The sequence below is a fragment of the Vidua chalybeata genome, chromosome Z, assembly GCF_026979565.1.
Source record: "Vidua chalybeata isolate OUT-0048 chromosome Z, bVidCha1 merged haplotype, whole genome shotgun sequence".
NCBI lineage: Eukaryota > Metazoa > Chordata > Aves > Passeriformes > Viduidae > Vidua > Vidua chalybeata.
The window spans coordinates 47,670,214-47,689,367 of record NC_071570.1 but is presented as its reverse complement, the minus strand read 5'-3'; the positions used below and the strand labels follow the sequence as shown (position 1 = coordinate 47,689,367).

The following is a 19,154-nucleotide window of genomic DNA, read 5'->3' as shown; positions in this document are numbered from 1 at the left end:
AAACTACTAAGATGGATTTAAGATGACACCCACTCTGAGTAGTCAACAAATCATTTCTTAATGGGCATACCACTTGACTCTGTGGAAGAACTTCTGGACAGGTGAACTTGCAACTCCTTTTGAAACCGTGGTGGGACAGTCAGTCTCTTCTCAGATCTAAAATTGGAAAGCAAATTGATTAGAATCACTCTTCTGTCTCTAAATAACATTCCATTTGATTCTAAGACTTATACATAAAATAAAATGCATTCCACACATTCCATACACTCCTAGAAGGCTTCCTGCACAAGATGAGTAGTCACAATGTCCCTGTCAGGAAGACAACCTGATCAGCAGTAACAGGACAGATCAACAGGTGGTTTCTAGTTTTTACTCATTTTTCTTATTATTGTGAGAAACAAAACACAGTAAATAGACATTAGCAAAGGGAAAGCATCTAGGAACACACAAGCATTCAAGGTCTTTCTGTGGATGCTGTTGGTTACACTGTTTAACAGATTCTTCTCTGAAGAGCTCTCCCACTGATAGCACACAAATGTCATGTTTACAGGTGCTCTTCCAGGGTCCCCCAGAGAGCAGCAGCATTTACTTGGGAATTCAGACACCAAAATGAGCTCCTGACACTGAAGAGGGCACAGTGCTGTGCAGCTCACAAAGACAGGGAAAAAAAATCAGCTGTGGAATAATTACATACATTGCAAGTAAAAGGGAACGAGAGTTGGAGAAGGGAATTCAAAGACTAGGCAACATCTCCACCACAGCACTGCAGGTTGCTCTGAACCAGGCATCTCCTGACCAGAGCAAATCCTGCACATGCACTGGGTAGGCTTTGCAGAAGATCTCTGCCCAGGGGCCAGTTCTGGAATTCAGAGAGAACAGTGGAGCAAGGCATAAACCTCACCAGCTGCAGAAACACCAAAGGTGATTTTCACAGCTTCACCTGGACTCTGAGAAGGTAGGACAAGTAGTTCAAGTATGACGCTGTGGCTAGTTGCAACAGGAAGTCAAGACCAAGTAGCCCTATGTGTCATCACATTGACTTTTAATCAGAGCATATCCATGAATCAGAAAGAGACCTCCCACATTCACATCTCTTCTAAGAAGCGTGTTAAAAGATTTAACATTAATTTGTCTCCCCTGCTTTTATGCTGTCCCTGTTAGGTGAACCCATTGTTCCTCCATCAGTTATGGGATATCACTTGTACCAAAGACCATACTTCTGTTCTGAGTCATGTCCCACAGTACTAGCTATGAGGACAGGTACTGCCCAGCCCAGCAATTTACAAAACAGGAGCACTACAAGCACATTTACAAAACTCAGAAAGTACAAAAGCAAAGCCATCCACACAAAATCAAAACTTACACTCACACCTGGCATTTGCTGGGTATCTGAAAAGCCTCTTAAAACACTTCATCTGCACTACAGAAAAACCCTCTACTTTCTGGGCACAGCAGAGATGCCCACACAAAGCAGCAGCAGTCTCTTCTTAGAAGGTGGCTGCCCACGCAGATTCTATGAGAAATCCAGGATCCCACTTCTTTGTACTTCTTTGTCCATACCTACCAGTATGGACAACTCTAAGCTGAACAGATATGCAAGATAAAAAAATCCTCCTAATGGAAGCACACTCAAAAGAGACCACCATCTTTGCTACATAGAAATCAAAACAATCCTGTGAAATGGCTCCATGGGTAGTGGAGACTGTCCTGCTACCCCTGCCTGACAACAGGAACCCATAGCTATATTCTAGTCCTCCACACATGCTTTTATCACCTTAAGCCTCACATCAGGTGACACAAATTATGTGACTGCAGGGTAGGCCAGGCAAAACTGCAGGCAAGCTCCAGTGAGGAAGAGGGCAGATAATCCCTGCTTAAGCCATGCCATGTGAACACCTCGGAAAGGAACCTGGGACAGAGGACAGATGATTCCCTTCTGCTGCATATAAAAGCTCTCAGTATTAAGAGACTTTATGTAGGGTCTTCCTGTGCTTTCTGTTGTGGAAACTGTTAGTTCAACAGTTTCCCACAACATGGTGCTGATATTGGCTTTGAGCCCAGCCATCACCAGTTTTAAGTGCTGCAATCAGACAAGTATCGTGTGAGGTGCTGCTTGCTCACACAGATCATGACGATTGTATGTCTCCAACAGTGAGATGGGATACTGCCAGACACTGCCAGGGCCAATAGGCTTCCTTTCCGGTTCGCAGGCATGGACAACTCAGCTGCTTGCAAGGTCTCATGTTCCTCAGCTGCTAGAAGGCGTGCTCCCAGCAAGAGGCCTCCTAGCCACACCAGCAGCCTGGCCCTTCACAAATGCTTGACCAGCTATGCAGGCCTGCCAAGTCCCCATGCATAGCTCCAGCTAAGCAGCTAGTCACGTCTCACTGCCACACATCACTGCCTCACAATGAAGGGGAGCAATGCTCTTCCCTGCCAATTGCCTTACCTTGGTAAGGCCCATGCTACCCCAATCTGCTCTTTGGCCCCTGGACAGTGCTATCTAAGCAGCAAGGCCTGGTGGTGGACAGCAAATGGCTCCTGCTGCTTCAAGAAAGGGGTCACCAAGCACCTGAACCTGTTCTCATCCATGCTGCTGCCTTCCAGCCTCAAGGATCTCTGCAGTTAGCCTTACCAGCAAGGTCCCTTCCTGCTTCTGAGGATCCACAGCAACATAGTCAGGATAACCTCAGATTGCTGCTATAAAGACAAGCCTCAGACCCTGCAACAGCATCTGCAAGAAAGCCTCAGACAATTACCTTCAGCATTTCTCTGTTGTCATGTGAGTATGACAGAATTGGGAAAACAAACAACCTGCTCCCTTTCTACCAAATGCTACACAGGGGCAAGCTCCTGAATCTGTGATCATAAAAATCTCTGCAAAGAATATCACAAAGCGCTACAGAGGTTGGACACAGACTTTGGCAGTCTCAAGAAAACCACCATTTCCAGCCTCATTGAGGAGCTTTACTACATGATACCAGGTGGAGCACCAATACCTGTCAGCATCCAAACAAAGTCTGTCACTGGCAGGACATTGTGTCAAGGCAAGGAACATGCATCTGCCATAGTAGTATAGACGGTCAACAGAAAAGGAGAAAACAGAGATCCCTATGTGCAATCATGAGAGCATGGGTGTCGTTTCCTACAATGTGAGTAACTGGACGGACAGGGTGGGTAACAGAAAGTCAAAAACTGCACACAGATAAGAGCTCACTCCAAACTGGGAAGTAAGGCAGAGACAGTGTGTCACCCTCAGGACTTGTCTCAGTCAACCTGAGCTGTGAAGGCTCAGTCACTCTCATAGGCAAGTGCTGACACCCCTGGTGGAATAGAGCCCTCAAACCTGTACCAGATAACTATGAGACTGCTGTCAGCCCAGGATTTTTGGGGATGCTGTTCTTAACTTCACTCACTGCACACTGTTTTTTGAAGTCAGGACCTTCTGCTCAAAGCAGCTTTCCCTCCTGCAATTCCCAAAGTACAAGCAACTACAATGGTTCAGGAGGTACAAAACGTCCCCAGCAGCAAGGACACATGGATCTTGCCAACCCTGCTTTAAATTGGCCAAGTTGAAACAAATTAATCCAGTCATATACAACCTCGTATTCACATGGAATATGAATCGCATCTCCCTGAACTCTCCCTTCACTATGTACCCAAGCTAACAGGATAGCATTTGGACTCTTTGCAAAAGCACAGGATGTCTCCTCCCCAAAAAATACATGGGCTAAAGCAGACTTTGCTTGTAGCTTCTCCTACAGTGCAGGGCAGAAATAGACAACAGAAAGAAAGGTAGAACACTTACCTAAAAGGAGCTCAGGAGAGACTGCCAGAGATGAACAAAGATAACAAAAGATGTAGCAGACTACACTAGGAATAGCCAGAAGAGGGGTGACATGTACCTAATTTTATTCACACATTACAAATCTTTAACTGCTATAAAATACTTCCTGTATTTTCCTTACAGTAACTAACTTGGAGAAAACTCTAAGTGCACTTCTTGCTTTGCCTGAGGCAAAGTGCCTCTGCCTTCTAGAAAGTGCCACTTAAAAATATGCACTCATCTGCACACACAGAAAAGAGAAGGCCCAAGCACAGCTGCTACTACATTTCTGAGTCACAGCAGGATGGCTTGGTCCTTCTCTCCTTTGCACAACAGACTGCAAATGGTACATAGAACTCATGCAGGTGAGTGGGGGAGGACGTGCCTGCTTTCTGTGGATCTTCCAGAAAGAGCAGACACCGCAGCAAGATTAAGCTGTTGTGCTGCTCTGGGCCACTTCACAGCTACGCCACTGTGGAAGTGGCATGCCACTGCCGTTTCCATTCAACACCAGGCTGACTTCCAACCCAGCCCGGGCTGGAGTCCTCCCTGTGCAGAGGATTACCGCCACAATCACAGCTCCGGTGGACTTAGCACAGCCACAATGAGCAACAGCAAACACTTTCTCGCCACCATCAGCTGACAGCCCAGGGCAGCTGAAAACAACACAGAAAGAAATGATGGGGCAGCAGCTGACTAAGCCACCCAGATTAGAGAGGCTCAGATGGGGCTGAAAAGCAGCATGTACCGCTAACCCAGCAGAACTGCAGCTCCAGCCCTCATCTCAGTTCACCCAAACACGGTCAGCTGGCTCCTGGCTCCGAGCAAGCCAAGAAGGGGCACAAACACTGATGCTGCAACACAGAAGTCAGGCAAGAGGGAAAGGGCAGCCACCTGCAGACAACCATCACCCTCAACACACACATCACCTGCCCCTACACACAAATCTGCTTCTCGTGCTTTCTGTCACACTGGCCACAACAGCTCCCTCCTGGGCCTAAGCAACAGCTCCACACTCCCTTGCTGTGACACTTTGGCCACATTTCTCCCCAGAAAACATGGGAACCATGGGAACAGGCAAGAGCACAGGCTAGCTATCACAGCACCAAGAAAAGCAAAACATCATCTGTCTCCTTCCTGGGTACCATCCCACATTCAGACTTCACTTGCTGCAAGGATAGGGGCCTGGATTCCCACTGGGTCCCAAAAGGCACTGCTTGCATAGAAGCATCCAAGGGTCCATCACACTTAATTTCCCCTCACTTGTGCGCACACACACACACTGACCTGTTGACCACAGTGACATGCCTCTGCATGGGGATTTCTTTAGGTGATCCACTCCCAGCAGCTGAAGGCATGGCAGATTGGGCACTCTCCACAACAGGTTTCACACCTCCACATGTCACTTCTCTGCCTCGGGGCAGGCGAGGAACAGGCCTCTTTCCGCCTTCTTCTGGCATGTTCAAAGACCGGGGCTGCCGCAAAGTTCCTTTGGGCTTTCCTAAAGAGTTTGCAGATGCAGCCATGAGTAGCATTCTTCTCCACCCAGTCTACCTCCACCTCCTGGGGCACCTCCTGTACTGCCATCCAAAGAGTTTCTTTGCTACTCTGGCTTGTGCGTACCTGAACTCCCACCACACAGCAGAGGTGACCAAGTTACATCCACAGAGGAACTCACCAACATTTAGGCCGCACTGGGATAAACAAGCTCTTGGTCACTTTGCTGTTTACATGTTGGATCAATTTTGGAGGTTTTAAACACTTCCAAGGGAACTGATGTGCAAGACAGTGAATTGACCTGCCTTTATAATTCCTGTAATTTAATTGGGATATGAGCCACTAGTTCAGCTTCCCAACTGGCATCCTTGTAGAAAAGCAAGAAGCATCAAACACTTCATTACAGACAACAGGGGAATACACACAAGCTATGAAACCCACTGTTGTTCCAAGCTGCCAATCTGCAAGCAAATGGGTCCTGCCTGGGCTTAATCCTGGGCCGAATTCCACAGACAGTCACACAACAGAACAGCAGTGAGGAAAACTTGATCCACGTTTTAGGAAAACACTGCTACAAAGGCTTATGCAAAAGGTAAGAGGTAAGAAGAGGTGAAAATGGGCATCAAAACTTTTTTGGCACTGGCATCAACAACAGGAGTCTCTGAAACAGCTACAGATGATACTACAGGTACTTCTTCTCACTGTGAGGGAATGGTTCAATCCTCCCACTCCACAACAGGCCAAGGCCAGCATTAAAGAACATGCAGGCTCATTGCCACATTTCTTGCCTGCATCTCAACTGTATTTCTCGCAAAAGCAGGAGCATATGAAAGTGAAGCTAAGCATCCTACAAGGACTTTGTTTTCCAAGATCATTCACACCTTACATACACACCTGAAAAGGGCTTCCTCTCTGATCATGGCTTTCAGATATAAGCACCCTTGTCAAGAAAACTCATCCTCCCAAGAACTCTCCACTTGAACACTGTAACTCGTGGCCATACGTGACACACCCTCACAGCCAAGGCTTTTGCTGCAGCAGCTGCACAGTTCTTTCATAAAGGCCCTCTAGAGCTGCCTATGGCTTACCTGATAAACTGACTGGAGATGTGTTCTTCAGCCTCATCTGACAGTTCACCTGCCAGACTGTTTTCTTCTTGGAACTCCTCTGTCGGGCCACCAGTTGAGCAACTCGTACAGTTTCACTGCAACTAACAGCATGGCAAATGACCTTGTAGGAGCAGGAAAGAGACAGGGGAAAAAGCAACCAGTGAGATCCATGCTCATCCACAGCCCTCAGAATCACTTGTATCCCTTTCCAAGCCTGTAACTGTTGAATCATGCAGGCCAGCAGGCAGTTCAGGAAAGGCTCCAGCAGCGGACACGGATTTTGGAGATCTCACTCACGTTTTGTGAAATCAACTAACCGGACAGCCAGAGCCTTTCCATCACCTTTCCACATTAGGTTGGGCCTCTCTGAGAAACAGCCTGGTTTCTAACTGCCATCCCACAGTCCCACAATCTCACTTTATAACTCTGGGAAGCCATGGGGTTGCAGCCTGTTCTTGTTCCTCCTGCCAAGGCTCACTAGAGGCTCTGGCACCACACTTGACCCTTTGGAGCAGGGTTGCCTTTGCCCCACTTACCAAAAAAACTGCACAACTATCCTGGCTGCACCAATCACAGGCACTGGGCTGGCCTCCAACAACAGCCCAACCTTGGACAAGGCCACGGGTATCTCCCTGCCCAACTTCATGGCCTCTTGCCTCAACATCCAATCACAGAAGGCCATCTTGTAGATGGATACAGGAACTTGGCCTTGGCAAGACACTAAACCATGTGCCTAGCATGCACTTTGCCTGAAAAGAAGATGAAAGTCCAAACTTTTGGGCCATTCAACTGCTGCAAAGGCAGCTGGGTGAGTACTCTTCCAGGATTCCATAAGGACACAGGCAGTTATCCCAAAAGCACTAAGTTAAAAATGGATGTCTGTGGTCTCAGCCATGTTCTGTGGTGGTGGTTGAGGTTGTGAAAGGGCCCTTTTCTCAATGGTGCCATGGGGCCAGCACTGCTACTTTGCTAGCCATGGCCCCAAGAAACATCAGAGATGGCCATTTTGCATAGGAGCAGGGCAAGAGAAAAGTCAGAGACTTCACCAGCACCTCTGAAATTTAGCAAACAGCAGCTCCAAAAAGGATCTTTTTTCACAATCAAGACAGGGCAATTAAAGCAGTAAAACAACAAAAGCAAGAGATTGCTAAGCAGCAACAGCTTCTTCCAGGGATCTCTCTTCTTGTTCCAGGGTGACACACACAGCCTAGGAAAACCTAGGCAATGGATGATGACACTAGAAACCAGGCAACCCCTCCAGCAGTGCCCTCCAGCTCATCCTTCCCTCTCCTCTTCCTCCTCCTCTGCTGCACACCCAGCACCTTTGCTGGGCTGGCTCAACACAAGAGCCACTACAGGGAGGGTCTCTCCTTCTGAAAGAGAGGTCTCCTACTCCAGGAGCTCCTGCTTACAAATCAGATAGTGTGCCTGCTGCACAGTCAGCACTGATAAAAACAGCAATCCAGCAGTGTCACTGCTGTAGTGATTAAATGCCTGGAATCACAGAAAAATTAAGGCTGAAAAACATTGCTACAATCCATGTAATACAGCATCTTTGCTCAAAGCAGCATCATAGTTAGTCAGGTGGTGGGTTATCTTCAAGGAGAAAGAACTCTCAACCACTCTGGACAACTTCTTCCATTGTTTAGCTAGCCTCCCTGTAAAAAAAGTGGGCAGTTTAATGTTTACCTGGGACTGCTTTTATTTCACTCTGCCATCGTTTTCTCTCTTCTGTTCACTGAATACCAGTGAGAATTGGAGATGGAATCTGGCTCCATGGTTTTTTTTTAGTCCCTTTAACAGACACAAGGGTAAGATTTCCCTGAGCTTTCTCTTTTCCAGCACAAAAAATCCCTGCTCTCTGAGCTCTGCATCAGAGATGTTACGTTCCAGTCTCTTCCTAATCTTCACAATCATTCCATGAACTTGCTTCAATGTGGCCATGTCTGTCTTGTTCTGGGAAGCTTAGAAAAGGATGTGGTTTCACTGCTGCTGAGCAGAGGGGAATTATCACCCCCATCAGGGCATTGGCAACTCTTCCTAATGAATCTCAGTATGCTGTTGGTCTCCCTTGGTCCCTTGCACTCTGCCCACTGCGAACTCTGCACCCATCAGAACTCCAGGGCATTTCTCTGTCAAGCTACTTTCCAGTTGGTCAACCCCAAAACTATACAGGAATATAAGGTTTTTCTTCCCCATGTGCAGGACTTGGCATTTCGGTATACTGAACTTCATAGGGTTCCTGATGCTCCATTTCACTAGCTTCTTGAAATCCCTCTGAACAACAAGCACATTAATCTGCTCTATCAGGTCTCTCCTGTCATCTACAGAGTTGCTGAGGATGATCTCTGTCCCATCACCTAGGTCATTCATGAACATGTTAGACAGCAGTTCCTGAGCATCTACTCCCAGGGCACACCACTTTTAAGTGGTCTCACAAAGGGTTTTGTGCCACTGTTATGGAAAAAAGATATTACAAGCCCTACCAAAATTCAGTTAAACTACATCTAATGCTCTCCACTCAACCAATCATCTCAATTTGGAAGGGTATTTATTTGGTAACATATGATTTTCACTTCACAAATCCATACTGGCTTGCCTTCTTCTCTTTCAAGTGGCTGGAATAGCTTTCCAGGATTAGACACTCAACAACTTTCCAACAGTTCAATGTCAAGCTGATCTTCCCACCCCTCCCAGTGAAGGGTGGTGCTTTCTTTCAGTCCTCAAAAACCTTCCACAAATTACCATAACCTTTCCAAGATAACTGATACTTGTGGGTGCACTGCAATAAACTCATGGACTTAGGCATGTTCAGTTTTTCCAAATATTCCCTATCTTAATTCTCCCCAACAGGGTTAAGACTTCTTTGCCCTGCACTTTCCTTTGCCTATTTCCATAGTATCTCTAGACCCCTTCCAGCTCACCCAATTCTCCTTCTACCTCCTGTGTGCATACTTGTAATGGTAGATTTAAGTTAGGCACTCCTTCAATCACGTGTTACCTTCTTCAACCATGCTTAAGATAGAGACTTTGTCGTACAACAGCCTGTACCTGAGTCATAACCCATCTTTGTGAAAGGTGAACCTGAAATCCTTCACTCGTCACCCTTTCACAGATGTCTGTGCAACAACCTGCACTCAACAGTTTGAGCATGGATTTAATAAGGCTTCAGTGAAATGAAACACAGCAAAAGGCTGAAGGTCTTCATTTGCTGTACCTTCTTTCTTCCAGTTTTTCTCTTGTCCCTGTACCCCTGTCCTTGTTTCCTCCTATTGCCAGTACACTTAACCAGCTATTTTAAGGAAGGAATTTCCTTGGAAGCACTGGCTCAGAACTGGCAATGCTCTGGGAGCTGTTATCAAGGGGACAGCCCTTTGTCTTGGTCTTCAAATAATGAATAGTAAATGCAGTCTTTCTTAGGTCCACACATGTTTGTTTAGGCAGCACCTGTATAATCCTCCCAGGCTGCTTTTCCCTGCTCCCACCTCATGCATGCTTCCATTTATGGCTCAGTTTTGTCAGTGCTCCTGCCCCCTTTGCTTTCTTCCCCAGCTATTGGAACATACCATTCTTGAAACTGGAGGAGGCAATCTTTGTAAGCTCACTATCTCTCCTGGATCATTCTCTTCAGGACTGTATTCCATGAGTCTTCCAAGCAGATTCCTGAACAGGCCAAAGTCTGCTCTCCCAAAGTCCTGCACTGTTGATTCTACTTTTTGCTTTGTTTCCCTCTTTTCAGGCTCACAGACACCATCTAGCCACAGACAGGGCTCTTCCCAGCCTTTATATCTGCAATCGTTCCTTGTTTTCAAGGACTGTGTCCAGTAGAGCACCTCTCTTCATTGATTCATTGCATGTATCAGGATGTTGGGAGCAGCAGACCCCTGAAACATCCTGGATTGTTCATACTTGAATGTCTTGTCCCAACAGCAGGTATGGCAGTGGTCTAAGTCCCTCATGTGGTTATCAAAAGAAGGCATAATCTGTTTTGTCTACTGCTTCTTCCCACTTAAACTGTTTTTAACAGATAGCCACTACATTGCCCATACACTGGTCTGTCCACTACTCATAGCTCTTCCTGTCTCATCATCTGTCCCAAGACAGAGCTCCTGGCATCCTCACTGCTCCCAAACTTGGAAGGTCTCACAGGAAGTCCTCCTGTTCACCACTCTCACCATATGTTCACCATAACTCCTCAGCAGCCAGTCAACCCACAGCAGCATACTGGTAGTGTGACCTGTTGCAACAACTCCCCATGACCTCAAATGAGATCATAGCCCTGAACAACACAAAGATTTCCAGGTTCTTCTGGTTGTACCCAAGCTGTGGACAGTCACGTACTGGCACTTCAGAGAGGTGCCCATTTGTGATCACTTCCAGAAAAGCGTATGAGCGCCTTCTTCAAACTCCTAGCTAACAGGAGTGGATGCATGGGATGGATCACTTGACCTTTGTTCTCAAGGTTTCAATATAAAAGGTTTTTTGTCCCTATACAGTTTATCAGAGTTTTATAAATGCACATTTTCACATCTTTGGTACATTTCAGGTTTTTCCTGTCACTAATGCTCTAAATAATTTTTATTTTGCATTTCCTTCCCTTGTTTCACAGTGATGAAAGTTTAACAAAATGGTTTGAATTAAAATGAATTCAGACATAAAATGGATGGGGTAGATGAGCAGAAGAAAGCAGTCTTCAAATTTCTCCTTTTGAAGGGGCTTAATTATTCAAGCAGAAGTCAAAGTTTTCTTAGACGAAAGTGCAACAACACACTTCTCATAAATGAATACAAAGCAAAGCAAAGTCGGGTTCCTTGAAATTATGCAACCACCTGTTACAGGTGTACAGTATTTCAATGAGTCCCCTTGCAGTGCTTTCTGTATACTGAACCTAATTCTCATCTTCTGTGGAAACTGGAGGACATAGCTACTGCATAAAGAAAAAGACATCAGTTTTAATCTTTCCCACATTCAAGACAGCTAAATTAGTCTTCAGTATCAAGAAGAACAAAGGACAATTGATATCACTGCCTTCCCAAGATAATGTCTGTTCAGCCTCAGTTACCTATCTAATATTCACCTCCCACAAACACTTAATGCAGCATGTAACATGGGGCATTTCAGTCCTTTTTGAGGACTGAAAGAAAGATCAATTTGTATTTTTTACTGCCTGCTTTACACTATTCCTTTTTGAATGCATTTCTTGTGGTACATATTGGACAGCTGACCTAGCAGTAAGGAAAGTAATTTTATGACTATCTAGACTGCAGCCATGATCATTAACTGCTACCAGACACCTGGATGTGCATGTCTTTGCTGTCCTGCCCCACTGTCCCCAAGGGGATTAAAGGAAGAGGGAAGGGTTTTGACAGACATTTTGGAGGTCAGGGTACTCCAGAGCCATGAAGAGAGACTGGCTGACTGCGTGCCCTTGCAGTGGCCTTGTGTGGACTCTGAGCTATGGTATCAGCCTATAATGAAGCTCAAGTATTCTGGAGAGAGGTGAAGAGAGAGGTGAAAGAGAACAGGCTTATAAATGACATATAGCCTGTAACAAGAAAGCATATGGGAGCAGTCCCACATAGCTTAGCAGCCCACATCAGTACATAATCATGCTTGCCACTCTCTGCTTATGTCTGCCATGTCTACACTATGGACAGTGGCAACAGGAGGGTCATCAAACAGCAACATGGGCTCAGTCTTTGCACCTTTCCTGCCTCTCAGGTGTTCAACAAGGCACTTCCTCTCAGCTGTTTTAGTCATGCAGTGCAGTCAACACAGCACTTCTGAACCAGAGTGAGTCCTCCTCAAGAACCTCAAGACCCCTGACTTTCACCTTTTTCACCTCCTAAAGCCACATTTCACTCTCTTGTAACAGCTGTCACAAAGAATTCACTGCCCCCAGTGCTATCCAAGAGTTCACAAGGCTCTCAGCACACATCGCATTAGTGGATAACAAGGCTCTCAAGGGAATGGGAGGATACCAGATTACAGCCTGCAAGGACCTAGTTAGAAACAGATGCCTATCTGCCAGAAGCACCACGAGGAAGTACTTAATTGCAGCATCACCAATGTTCCCAGACCTGAGGTACCTGCAATCCTATGACTAATGTAGCTGCAGCTAAGGCAGGCTTTGGAGAAAAAGAATCCCAAACTTGCTTGTCTGCTGTAAAAGGGCAAATTCTGACGTAAATATGCAGAAATGGAACCAACCTGTTGCTTAAAAACAGCCACATTTCCAGGTATTAGGACAAAACCCAGGATACCTCTCACTGTATTCTCACCACACAGCTGATGAGGGAGAACTAGTTCTGACTTCACAAATGTCATCCCGATCCAGCTGAGCAAACAAGGAAGCTTGGCCTTAAGTCCTGTCTCTTCAGACCTGCTATGACAGCCATACACTCTGCCAAACACCCACCTAGCTTTTTGCTCTGCCTCAGGCTACAAAGAATTCAGGAACTCAGAACCATAGCTCCAATGAGGGAGTGGCTTCAAGCTTGCCACGCAGATCATCTGCAAGTCACACAGCTACACCAGCTATCAAGAGAACACATTCTGACTTCAGACCAGGAAGTCCAGACTATTGGGCAAGAAGGTTTGTGGTCCTAGCAAGCTGCTTCCAAGGTGGCAGCCACCAGGAGACACAGGCTAGTGCAGCAAGAGCAAGGAATAAGGGACAACTCTTCTACCATACCAATCCTCTGATAAGATCTGCTTCTCCTTCTTGATCTGTGTGACGACCCTTTATCCCTTGCACGCTTGCCAAGCTGAGGCATTTGCAAATGTTGCAGCAAGGCACCTCACTTACATGAGCTCTTCATCACCTCAACATGTATTTGCAGTCCTGTTGCACTGCAATCCATAACAAACAAGAATCCTAAGTCCAAAGCAAGTACTGTCAGGCTTATAAGCAACAGCACCTAGGAGTTTTACTGTAGGAAAAAAATGATGCTAAACCCCACTGAGAAGAGATGATTAACACACACAAGTTAACCTTCTTTAAGGTCCCAGGACAAGCCACTAGTATCTCCTCCAAAGTCAGAAATGCTGAGATAGGGGCCAGATCTCCACAGTTGCACAAGTGATCTTTCCACACAGAATTCACGTTTCCAGGAAAAAGCCCTGCAACTTTACACCTTTTGCATACACAACCTTGGGTCTGGAATGCAGAGGCAGGAAAATAAGGAGGACTTAGTATCTTATGTCACAGATTCCACCTCTCCCAGAATTAGCGCACCATATGCATGCTACAGAAATCCACAGCACAAAAGGAGGTAAAGCTATGAACCAGAACATTCTGCAAACACAAAAGCCATTTCTGAAGAGTAACTGATTCTTACCTCTCCTATTTTGTTCTCTTCCATTCTGACCACTCCTGGGATACTCTCCAAGTAGCTTTCCAGTGTGTCATATCCTAGGTGCCTGAAGGGAATCGACTCATTGGTCAAGGATCTGTATTCACTCTCAAGTTCTGACAAACGTATGCCATTTTTAAAGGCATGAAGAACAGCTCGCAAGGCTTTTGCAACAAGTTCTGGCTCCTGCATCTTCTTCACCTATACCCCTGTTTCCAAAAGAAAAAAAGAAGGGGAAAAAAATCGTTTTTACATACACAGGCTAAAATCACCGGCTTTTACTATTCAAGCTCCCTCCCGCAACAAGCCAGAATACAGCAATTCAGTGGCTCATCTCTGGAGAGTATGATACTTCTGGATAGACCTGTAGGGCCGTGGTAGTGCAAGCCAAGCATACTGTGGTATGGAACACATGGGGCATGACACTGTCAAAAAGTGCTGACAAAGGAGTGCAGCAGCCATAATGCACAGGTTGGCTCTGCCAGACAATTATGAGAGGCCACATGCACAGAAGAGGGGCGGGTGTTGCTAAGCAATTGATCTACCACAGACAAATACTGGATACTGTACCTGGGACAGGGCAATTCTGGATGTGTGTATAACTGGGGAAAGAGACACTCTGGAAAGTGGCCTGGGGGTCCTGCCAATGGGAAGCTGAACATTAATCAGCAGTGCCCTGGCATCCAGGAGAGCCACCTGTGTCCTGGGGTGCATCAGGCACTGCATCACAGCCAGGCAAGGGAGGGGATTGTCCTGCTCTGCTCTGCACCGGGGTGGCCTCACCTCGAGTGCTGGGGGTAGTTTTGGTACTACAGTAAAGCAAAACATTAAGCTGTCAAGAAAGTTTCCAAAGGGGGGGAACAAACATGGTGAAGGGCTGTGAGGGGAACCCATATGAAGAGTGGCTGAAGTCCACTTGGTCTGTTCAGCCTAGAGAAGAGAAGACTGAGGAGAGACCACATTGCAGTCTACAACTTCCTTGTGAGGGTAAGAGGAGCAGCAGACACTGATATCTACACTCTTGTGAGCAGTGACAGGACCCAAGGTAATGGCCAAAGTGGTGTCAGAGAAGGTTTGGGCTGGGAATCAGGAGAAGGTTCTTCACCCAGAGGGTGACTGAGCACTAGAACAGGCTCCTGATAGAAGTGGTCACAGCACCAGATCTGACAGAGTTCAAGAAGCACTCGGACAATGGTCTAAGGCACATGGTGTGATTTGTTTAGTTTCCTGTGCAGGGTGAGGAGTTGGATTTTGATGATCCTGTGGGTCATTTTATCCAGTTCAGGATATTTTGTGATTTGATGACACCTTACTACCTGAAGGGCTAAAACGTCCACTGAAAGTGAGAGAGGGCACAACCACCACCCCCTGTCAAAGCACCCCACACTCAGTGGCGTGGGGTGTCCCTTTAGAGAGAGCGGAGCAGCTCCGTGTGTCCCTGAGCCAGCACCTGCACCAATGTCCACATCTCAATTCCACCATGGAAACAGCAAGCATCTGGAGCATGCAACATCTTACCCACAAGTGCAAAACTCCTCGACTCCACAGAATCTTCAGAGAGAAAACACAAGTTTAAGTCCCCAGGCACATGATCCTCTGACACAGGGATTTTGTTCTGGCCTTCTGTTTTTTTCAGCCTGTGTTGCTCACGTCTGGTAGGACCATGGGATGCCCAGAGCTGGCCCCAGGGATATGCACTGCATGACCATCCCACTGGGCTCTGCCCGGGCCTGGAGCCTTCTCAGCCTGGATTGAGGGACAGACCTCGATCCATGTTCGGGGGACGTGACACGGTGCTTGCTGAGGCCCGCCTGGTGGCCACCTAACACAGTTCCACAGCCCTCAGGCACGTCCCAGTGCTCTGTGACGCCTCCTGCCCGCTCCCCGAACAGCTCATTGCTTTTTTCTACAGCCACCCAAAGCGGAAGGCCTGAACCTGCCTTTTATCTTTGTGCAATGCATTTCATCCACATCTACGGATTCATTCCATCAGCTCTCAAGAAAGACTGCTTTAGCTACCTCAGGCTATTATGATTTTACCATTACAAATGTCTCATTCATATACCTCTAGAAAGGTATATATTTAGTGTATCTAAGTACAAATTTACTGATTCTTTCCATCATACACTTCATACAGCTCTTAACTATCTACCTACCCCATGCATGTGCTGCATATAAATCTATTGATATCTGAGTACTTCCTGGTACAAGGAAGCAGGAGCTGCAACATTGAACAAAATGGCATCTCCCTCCCACAAAATGGTGGCAGAAACCTTCCAGCCAGGACTCTGGCCCAGGAAGTCTGGGCAGCGCAGGAGGTGGTTTCAAGGCCAGAGCCAGCCCTACCTAAAGCCCTCCCAGCCCCCCAGCTCACAGGCCTGCACACACTTGGGGCTTCTCCAGGAACACCCAGCTACACCCATGGACGCTGGGGAGCGCCAGGCACAAGTGCTGCAGGGCAGGCTCTGTGCTCCCAGCTGGGCGTCCTCCTCCCAGGCGCTCACTCACCGCAGGGACACTCCTGCCACGGCTGTGGACCAAAGCCGCAAGGAGCTCTCGCACAACCCAGCAACAACCCTGCTTTCAAAGTGTGTGCTGCATGCAGCCTCCAGTCCAACACCGAGCACACCACACTGGTGCACCTCAAACGCCTCATCCTCAGCCCCCCAGCAGCTAATGTGCAACATGAGCAGAGCCAGTGCTTTGGGAGAAGGTCACCTCACGCTCCTCAAGACGCTCCAGCTCTAGGCACAGCACACCAAGGCGAGCGACTGCTGCCCACGTACCTGCGTGAGGCTCTCTCAAATCTGCAGCGCTGCCGCAAGGGGCCCCGTGAAAGGCTGGTCTGCACTGCTCTCCGCAGAAGAGACCCTCTCCCATCACCCCTTCCCTTCCTGGGGAAGTCACCCTGGGCAACAACACACCAAGTCCAAAAGGAAGAGAAATGCCATCCCTCATCACATTTCAGATGCCACCACACACACTTCAGGCTCTCCCTTTCTGCACCCAACTTCACAACGGTCCAGCTCTAGGGCCAGACAAGGAGGCACAGCATCAAGTCCTTTTCTGCACCCTTCCTTGAACAGTTTCACTTTATACACACTCAGCACTTCACTAACCCAACTGTACCTCTTGCTCTGTACACTTAAATTCACACACAGGTACACCCACGTCCCTGCACCCATACAGAGAGCAAAGCCAGTACATGTCTTCACACACACATGGCTCCCTAACCCTGCAATTTCTGCCCTTGCTGCTCCAGTGGGTTTCACTGACTGATTCTGCAACAATCCCTCAGCAACAGCTGCCCTCACAGCTGCCCTCTGCTCAACTACTACAGTGTCTGTAGTGTAGCAGGCACTGCCCAGGAGGAGTAGCACACACTGAACCTGCACATCTCCACATAGCAATCGGCAAATCTACACTGGCCACTTGCATCCTTCTCTCCTCCTTTCAGAGACTTTGCTGCTAGTGCACTGAGCTTCAAAGAATCAGAAGACATGATTGCAACCTGCCAGAAGAAAAAAGACACACGAGGTTCATATCGTCTTTGGAGCCACTCAGTTTCATTTCTGTGGCAAATGACGTCATGTGCCACAGAAATCTCTAAGTGATGTGAAGTCCTGATCATACAAAAAATCCCAAACACTCAAGCATTAAGAACTACAGCAAAAAATGCAGTTCTGTCTACAACTGTGTTTCAAGCCACATTCATTTTAGAGACATGGAAAAGCTGATGAGAAAATTTTTGCGACCTTTTTGTCTACTGTCTCTTTTAAATAATAGACACAATTTCTTATTTGGCTAACATGGCTCTTGAAAGTTCTCCTGCCTACACGCTCTGAGTTTATCTCTCTGCTCAGGTAAAATTAATAGTATATGCACTACATCCAAGGAGTATGCACTTTCATCCAAGGATTAAAAAAATTTAAAATAACCTGGAATGGCAGTTTAAAAAGTTGATTCAAAAGAAAAAAAATCACTAAATGAAGAGACTGAAGATCATGGGGGAATGATATCATGTCAATATCAGACATGTTAGCTGTATACCAATACAACGGTCAAATTATATCAGAAATAGCAAACAGCATATGATAAAGTCTATCTCCCTAAACTACATTGTGAAGAGTAATCACGAGGACAAGTTAAACGAGGTGACCGGTACTATGGTACAAAGGTTAAACCCAATCCACTCTCAACCCACACCTTACAATCTTCCCATTACTACTGTCAGCAACTACACACACTTGCAAGGCAGTAATGCTGACAACACAAATACATTAACAAAAACCTACACAGCTCACAGTAGCTTCCGAAGCTTTTTAAAAATAGTTTTTGAGTTAAGCTGCTTTAACATTAGGTCATTCAGCAGTTATGACATTTTCCCGGCGGTTCACTGCCTCCATACAGCAGGACACTTCACTGGACATAGAGCCCGAGCCACCTCATCATCACTAAGTCAGTATATATCGCTCAAACCACCTCTTCCAGCACCCGAACCGAAACTTCCTTCAGAATGCTCAGAACTTCCTTCAGAATGCTTCAGAATCCGCGCTGCGGATCATTAGCCAGGCTAACGAAAAGAGGAAATGCGGACAGCTCTCCCGCAGGGAGGGGTGCATTCCCTGGTAGCCTTGCTTTCCGCAGACTACAAACAATCCCCTGGGGAACACATATCTCCGAAGGCAGAAAGCATCCACTAACCCGCTGAAGACGGGACACTTTCTCTGTCACTGCGCAAACACTAAGGAACGGCCTCCCGCTGGCTGGCAGCGCCCGTCCCTCTGCTGGCATCCTGCCTTTCCCCTCAGACCGCGAGAACTTACGCCCGTCGGGGCTCCACTCCTTCCTTTCCACTTCCTCCACCCGGGGCTCTCAGGCACCGGCTAAAGCCTTTTCGGGCAGCCGCCGCCGGTCGGGCCGGAGCCGCCGCCTCCCTGCGCGGGGGCCGGGGACTGAGGGGCTGCGCGGCCGATCCCCGCGCCACCGCCCAACCGGCCCGGGCCGCCCCCCCCGCTCCGGGCGCCTGCGCAGCACCGTGTCGCGCCGCTCCCGGTAAGGGCCACGTGTGCCCTCGGCCGCGGGAGCCGGGCAGGACCCGCGCTGGGCTCGGCCGGGGCTGGCATCCGGCCGCACCCGTGCCGCCTCGGGCCGCCGTGCCGTCTTCCCACGGAACCGGTGAAGTCTCAGTCCTGTCACAAGGCAGCAGCCAAAGTCGCCTTCCAAAGGGAGCGGCTGAGGAATAACAGCTCCTTCAGAGCGTCAGAGAATCATAGAATGTTAAGGGGTTAGAAAGGACCTTAATGATCATCTAGTCCCGAGTCTCTCTGCCATGGGCCGGGATACCTTCCACTAGAATAAGTTGCT

The 19,154-nt window shown here is 47.6% G+C and overlaps 1 protein-coding gene across 3 annotated transcripts in view; it reads right to left on the bottom strand.

Moving 5' to 3' along the window:
* The window catches only part of TDRD7 (tudor domain containing 7), a 47,211-nt gene extending 28,447 nt beyond the window's left edge, over window positions 1-18,764 (bottom strand). For 2 of the 3 annotated variants that reach the window (XM_053931807.1, XM_053931809.1), the window contains exons 1-5: window positions 18,614-18,764; window positions 13,773-13,996; window positions 6,412-6,553; window positions 5,114-5,327; window positions 71-156 (exon numbers count right to left, since the gene is read on the bottom strand). In XM_053931807.1, the coding sequence (XP_053787782.1) occupies window positions 71-156; window positions 5,114-5,327; window positions 6,412-6,553; window positions 13,773-13,979 (649 nt within the window). In that variant the 5' untranslated portion in view covers window positions 13,980-13,996; window positions 18,614-18,764. Of the gene's footprint in view, window positions 1-70; window positions 157-5,113; window positions 5,328-6,411; window positions 6,554-13,772; window positions 13,997-15,305; window positions 17,834-18,613 lie in introns of those variants that run through there. The other variant, XM_053931808.1, reaches the window with a different exon arrangement.
* Between the last annotated feature and the right edge of the window lie 390 nt (window positions 18,765-19,154).